Source organism: Vitis vinifera, chromosome 10 (genome assembly GCF_030704535.1).
Source record: "Vitis vinifera cultivar Pinot Noir 40024 chromosome 10, ASM3070453v1".
In the NCBI taxonomy this organism is placed as follows: Eukaryota; Viridiplantae; Streptophyta; class Magnoliopsida; order Vitales; family Vitaceae; genus Vitis; species Vitis vinifera.
Genome location: NC_081814.1, coordinates 2,402,345 through 2,409,012, shown reverse-complemented (window position 1 = coordinate 2,409,012; position 6,668 = coordinate 2,402,345). Strand labels below are relative to the sequence as shown.

Genomic DNA, 6,668 nt, shown 5'->3' with positions numbered 1-6,668 from the left:
ATAATTAAAAAATATAAAAATTTATAATCAATTTTATTTTTTATTTTTTCATATTTTCCATGATAAATCAAATATGAAAAGATTTATTTTCTTATATTTGATTCTAGAAAAATATAAAACAAATGAAAAATTAAATAAAAGGGTTTTTTTTTCATATTTGATTTATTATATAATAGACAAAAGAAAATCAAATACCATTAAAATTTGTGACAAATATATATTTTCAAATTATTTAATATTTATATGGTAAATAAAAAATAAGTTAAATAAGTTCGAGACAACATATAAATAATTTTTTAACTTTAAATATAATTTTATTTTTTTTATTTTTTTCTTCATATTTTTTATTTGAATTTTTCAAAAACCAAACATAGGATTAACAATTTTTCTATGTTCTTAATAATTTTTTGGAACTAAACCGCCATATCCATATAATTTTTTAATGGTATCTTGAATAATATCTTATTAAAAAAATTAATTACAATTAATCTAATTTTTAAAATATTAAAACTTAATCAAAATTACACTTCACTCATTTCCTCAATCAATTCTAAATCATAAGAAATCTGCCTTTCTATCAATTTCTAATAATATCAAAATTAACAAAATTAATTTATCAGCTGAATTTGAATTTGATTTAAAATCTGATTAGTTGCCATGATTTTGTAAAGAGAAAAAAAAAAAAAAAAAAAAAAAAAACAAAACAAAAAAAGAGCGTATATGAATAAGCAGAGCCCAAATGCATTGGAGGCTTCTCTCTTCTCTGCACTCACCCAAACCCAGTTCGATTTCTATCTCAAACCCTCTTTTTGTCTCAAGGATTTCTTCTTTTGAAGCTAAACCCATATCATTTTCAACTTTCTCAAAGCCCTAATGTTCCATATCTTCACTGGTACGTTTATCCTTCCCCCGCGCCCCCCCCCCTAAATTTCTGGTTTAGGTATTTTTCGTTTTTTTCTCTCTGTTACTTTCTGCTATTAATTTCATCAATCTAATTCTTAAATTCATAGTTATTTTATGGGTTGCGTCAATAATCGCCAATGGTCCCATTATTTCTCTGTTTGGTTGCCAACAAAACGCTGGAAAAAATTGAATATGCCAATATTTTTATTTGACTATTGAGCTCAGTTTAGTTTACTAGGAATTCACTGGGTTCTCCCCGGGTGGGCGTATTGGGATTTCTGATAGAGAAATCAGGTTTCATTGGTTTGTTTTTTTTTTTTTTTTTTCCATTTTCTTTTTAAATTTTCTTATGTGCGATTTGCTAAAGAAGTATCTGGGATTTGGCTATTTTTCTTTTAGTATGTTTGGATTGTTTATGCAATTTTGTTAAGCTTCTATGGTTGAGGGTTCAAGCTACGTTGGTTGATATTTTGCATATTGAATTTAGGGTTTTGGATGGAAGATTTGTATGCAGCATTTACTTGAGGAGTATGGTGGATAGAACAGATGCAGAGATGATATCAGGCCTGGTTACTTATTTGGAGGGAATAAGGCATTGTGGTCCTGTTATCTGTGAACTCTGTTGAATTGCGGGTGTTAGTTTTTTTTGAAGATACAGGAAGGAAAATGTATGGGAGAGCGGGTCTTGATAGATTTAAGAAAGCTCAATCTTTGGAGCCATTTTCAGTTACTGTAAATTCCAAAACTAGCCAACCTGCTGCTCCAACAGCAGTTGCTCATCCCTCTGTTGGATATTCGCACTCGCAACATCAGAAATCCCAGTATCAGCCCCAGAACAATGTGGCTCTGAAACCCATAGGAGCTGATGTGGCACCATCAGCAGTGCCGGCTCAGCAAGTGACTCAGCTGGGAGGGGGCCAATCTACTTGGCTGCCTCCCGACTGGGCCATTGAGCCTCGACCAGGGGTGTATTATCTTGAGGTTTTGAAGGATGGTGAGGTCCTTGATCGGATTAATCTTGACAAGCGGAGGAATATATTTGGGAGGCAGTTTGCTAGTTGTGATTTTGTGCTTGATCATCAGTCTGTTTCACGACAGCATGCTGCTGTCATTCCTCACAAGAATGGAAGGTTAGATCCCTTTCTTGATTGTTATTTAAATATTCTACCATACTTTTGTGACGTGTTATATTGATTTAAATCCAATTATAGTTTTTTTCTTGGTTCAAATATGTTGTGATTGACTTGTTACAAGAAGAAATTATTTAGTATAATATACCGATAGACAAACCTAAAAATACTAAGAAGAAGAAGAATGGTAATAGCTTGCTTGGTTGAGTGATACTTTCTTATGTGCTATATTTAAATTTCTGGTTGTCAAGTTTGCATGTTTATTGCTGGTTGTTCAATGTAAAGTTCTTTACATCAGAGGTAAGAGATCTCAGAAAAAAGAAACAAAGAAAAGAAAAGGTCACAAGGTAAAAAGAGATTTTTTTTTTTCCTTAATAGGAAAATAATGATATGTTTTAATTAATCCCTCCTGAAATAGGCGCCCAACCGCAAGTACACAGGAAGAATAAAAAGGGCACCAAAGAAAAGGAAAACGATAGAAATAGCTAAAGCATTTAAGAAAGATACACCATCAAGCCTAATCCACAACTCAAGCATTAAGGAAACCTAAGAAATATACACAATCAAGCCCAATGGTTCTTGAGACTAAGCAAATAAAGATTTTAGGAAAATGTGTTTTACCTCCAAATGCAGAATGTTCCCCACCTTCAAAGAAATTCCTCTCTTTTCAGAAAACTGAAAACAAGCATTAACGGGCTAGTTTCCTGGCTCTCAAGCATGTCTGACCCCAAACTAAACCTTTCAATCAAGCAGTGTCTCATTTAACTCAATAGTGCAAAACCGAAATAATCCTGAATAAAGCAATTGCAGAGTAACACAACTGGAACTCCTTTCTCTAATGAATGAGGATGGGGTTTCTCCAACTCCCACTTTTGTGCAACCAACACCAATTTACAGGGGCCAACCGCACCTTTTAAGCTGTGAGCTGTCTGACACGAGTCATGAATGTCTTTTAGAATATGTAGCATGATGTTCAGAGTGTTACACATTTGAGGCTTAACCTAACAAGGATGAGTGGGTGTTTGATGCTTGGGAGGAGGGCGGGGAGGTGGGTAGGTGGAATCCTCTGTTTTCAAGACACTTTAATGATCGGGAAATGAAAGAGGTGGAGGGCTTGTTCTGGAAATTGCATCATTTGGTTTTGAATAGAGATGTGGAAGATGTCTTGAGCTGGAAGAATAGCAAGAATGGCTCCTTTTCTATTAGATCACTCTACGGCTCCTTCTCAAGAGCCTCCAGTGACCCTTTTCCTTGGAGTATGATTTGGAGGTCTTGGGCTCTAATGAGGGTAAGCTTTTTCACTTGGGAAGCATCTTGGAACAGAATCTTGACCATTGATCAGCTCAAAAGAAGGGGCTGGAATATGCCGAATAGGTGTTACTTGTGTAAAGTGGAAGAGGAAACCAGTGACCACTTGATCTTATTTTGTAAGAAGGCTACAATGCTATGGAGCTTGCTTTTCTCCTTATTTGATGTGCAGTGGGTCCTGCACTCCTCAATCAAAAGGAATTTGATTGGTTGGCATGGTGCTTTTGTGAGTAAGAGAAAGGACAAGGCTTGGAGGGCTGCCCCCTTTTGTTTAATGTGAACCTTATGGAAGGAAAGAAATGAGAGAGTGTTCAATGACATGGAACCACCCGACCAAGCTTTAAAACTTTTTTTTTTTTTTTTTTTTTTACATTTTTGTGAATTGGGGTAGGGTGTATTTAGAGGATCATTCTTTGTCCGTGATTGATTTTATAAAGTGGCTTTTGTCTAGCTGGGTGAAAGGTTTTTGTCTTTCTTTTTGCCTAGCTCTTGGGCGTTGTTTGTATACTTCGTGTGTACTTTTTTCGTCGCTTCTAGGCATTACTAATACAAACTCATATTTACCTATAAAAAAAGAAAAATATTTGAGGCTTAACCTGGTTCAGAATTATGGTCAATGATGGTGATCTACGTACAAATTGATCAGGATTTTGAGGGGCTTTAGGGGTGAACTAAGCTCACTGTTTTCTACAATGCATATTCCCATATGTTTTTTCTACTTGCAAAGGCATAAAGATGATTTCCATTCATTTTTGTTTTGCTTTCCAAAGTTAAAATGGTTCTTCTGCAAACCATCGTAGTATTTACAAAGTTTTCTCCCTTTTACAGCATATATGTAATTGATTTGGGTTCTGCACATGGAACATTTGTTGCCAATGAGCGGTTGACCAAAGAAACACCTGTTGAGCTTGAGGTGGGACAATCTCTGCGGTTTGCTGCGTCCACAAGGAGTTATATATTGAGAAAGAATAATGAAGCTCTTTTCCCTCCACCTCCATTACCCTCAGAAGTTAATCTACCGCCACCTCCTGATCCTTCTGATGAAGAAGCTGTTTTGGCTTATAACACAACTCTAAATCGTTATGGTTTGAGCAAATCAGATTTACTGCCAAAATCCATTGAGTCGAGTTGCTCATCAGGTGGAAAAGATGACATCTCTCTGTCAGAGAGAGCAGCTAAGCGAATTAAGAAAGCAAGAGTGGCCTTCAGGGATCAAGTTGGGGGAGAGCTGGTTGAAGTTGTTGGGGTTTCAGATGGTGTAGATGTAGAAACTGAACCTGGTCCAGTAGGTGTGAAAGAAGGAAGTCTTGTTGGGAAATACGAATCCCTTGTACAGATCACTGTGATACCCAAAGGGAAAGAACAGCCGTCTGTGAGGGAAGACAATGTTTCACAAAAAGGTGTGACTGATAAACTACAAGAAGTCTTGAACAAGGTGAAAACTGCTCCAAAGAGTGGCATCTATGATGATCTTTATGGAGAATCATTTTCTGGCAAGTTGGGTTCCTCATGGGCATATTCATCCTCCAGTTCAGATGGTAAACAAATTTCCAATGACTTTGAAGGCAAGGCTCTTAGTGCATCAAGTGGGAGATCTGGTGCTAATTCAAGCTCTGTTGATGATGATGATGATGATGATGTTGATGATGATTTATTTGGCGACTAGTTGAACTAAGCAGCAAAGTTCATCGGTTTCTTGTATTATTCCCCTTTTGTGAGTTTGACAATATGATTGAAAGTTGAAAAGCTTCATTCTATGGACTTCAACAGATATTGTTTCCGTTGCAAATGGGAAGATTTTTGCTGTAAATCATCATCAATTTTTCTGTCTTTGGGATTCACTGCATGAGGGTATGAACCTCCAATTCAGTTACAACTTGAGACCATGGTGTTAGACCTTTGCTGCCTTTGAGGATATGCAACTTAAGTGTATAATAGTAGTGGCAGTCATTTAGCTGGTTAGTTTATTTTTTTAATGTTGTGATCTCATCACCTGTTTCTGCTGCTCTTAATAACCAGGAAATTCAGGGTCACTAGCTCCATATGCATATGTTTTCTTGGGGTTGGATAACAGCTTTTAATTTCAAAATCTCTTCTACTATTTTTCTGTGGTTTCCTCCCCTCTCTTGTTGAATGGCTGGTGCAACTCAACGAGTAGAAAGGTTACAATTCTAGTTTGAGAAATGATTCTCCCTCTTCTCTTCTCATATGTTTTGGTTATGTGGATGTTTTGGTTGGCCCAGAACTATGTTAAGGAGTTTTCACCTACTTCAACATTTGCTTTCACCCCTCTGTGTGGCCCTGAACATTCATGTAATTTCATTTAATACTGGAGTTGCAGGTGGCTGGTTTTCTGATTGCAGTTGGTGTGACCTGATCTTTGGAATCCATGAAGTCACTCACTGGTAATATAATTGTTTTGCTACCTTCTTGCAATTCCAGCTGAATACTAGCTTGGCCTCACTGTTCTCCCTGTTACCAATCCTTGGAAAGCATATCAATCTGCTTGGGGATGGTTTTAAAAACTGTCATTACTTGGAATTATCACTAGACAAAAATCTTATTCATGTCTATACTTTTTCTTCTTGGGGATGTTTTTTTTTTTAGAACTGTCATTATTTGGAATTATCACTAGACAAAAATCTTATTCATGTCTACTTTTTCTTCTTTCATATTTAATTTTTGTCATTGAGTATTGCATGAGATCTATACAGGTCCAGAGATTGTCCTCTGCTGCCAGTTTCAGCCAAATTTACCTGTGGATTACTTTTCAAGAACCACAGAAAGTGAAACAAGTAAACAAATCAGTTCTTGGGTTTGAGGTTTTCTAAGGAAAATAATTATGAATAAAGGAAGGCTTACTAATCAAAGAGCCATTAGATAAGACTTTGAGTCTTTTCATTTGAAATAAAGGGTCACTTTGTCCCATAGGATTAGCCACAAAATCTCTTGCGGATTTGAGTGATCCACTTGTTTAGCAGCATTCCCCTTTTCTTTTTCTCATAAAGAGAAAAGGGTAATGATGTTTTGACCAGAAGGCAAAGGGAAAGGAAACATAATTAATTACCTGCAACAACTTCTGAAATTCATTCTCATTCTCTTGTGAAAGTCATGAACTTATGACTGCAGCTGGTGGGTATGAGCCTAATAAAAGATAAATTAACACAAGAAAGATTATTAGTATGATGATTAGAAATGATGTGTAATGTTCTGAGCTGACTCAACTCCTAAAAAAATATTGCTAGTTATGGGTGGATCTGTTACCAACTCAGGTCTGTGACGAGGATTCAACAGCTCCTAGAGAGTTGATTTCATCATTGGAGGATG

At 36.2% G+C, this 6,668-nt stretch overlaps 1 protein-coding gene across 1 annotated transcript; it reads left to right on the top strand.

Moving 5' to 3' along the window:
- Positions 1-595: 595 nt before the first annotated feature.
- Positions 596-5,442, top strand: LOC100243354 (protein phosphatase 1 regulatory inhibitor subunit PPP1R8 homolog). The gene is made up of 3 exons (XM_002265233.5): positions 596-892; positions 1,391-2,033; positions 4,170-5,442. Exons 2-3 carry the CDS (start codon positions 1,570-1,572, stop codon positions 5,005-5,007), a joined length of 1,302 nt encoding a protein of 433 aa, XP_002265269.2. The 5' UTR covers positions 596-892; positions 1,391-1,569; the 3' UTR covers positions 5,008-5,442.
- Positions 5,443-6,668: the final 1,226 nt, after the last annotated feature.

Coding starts and splice junctions, on each gene's coding strand:
- LOC100243354 (XM_002265233.5), top strand. CDS start 1,570: ATGTATGGGAGAGCGGGTCTTGATAGATTTAAGAAAGCTCAATCTTTG. Junction 2,034..4,169: donor ATTCCTCACAAGAATGGAAG/GTTAGATCCCTT, acceptor TCCCTTTTACAG/CATATATGTAATTGATTTGG.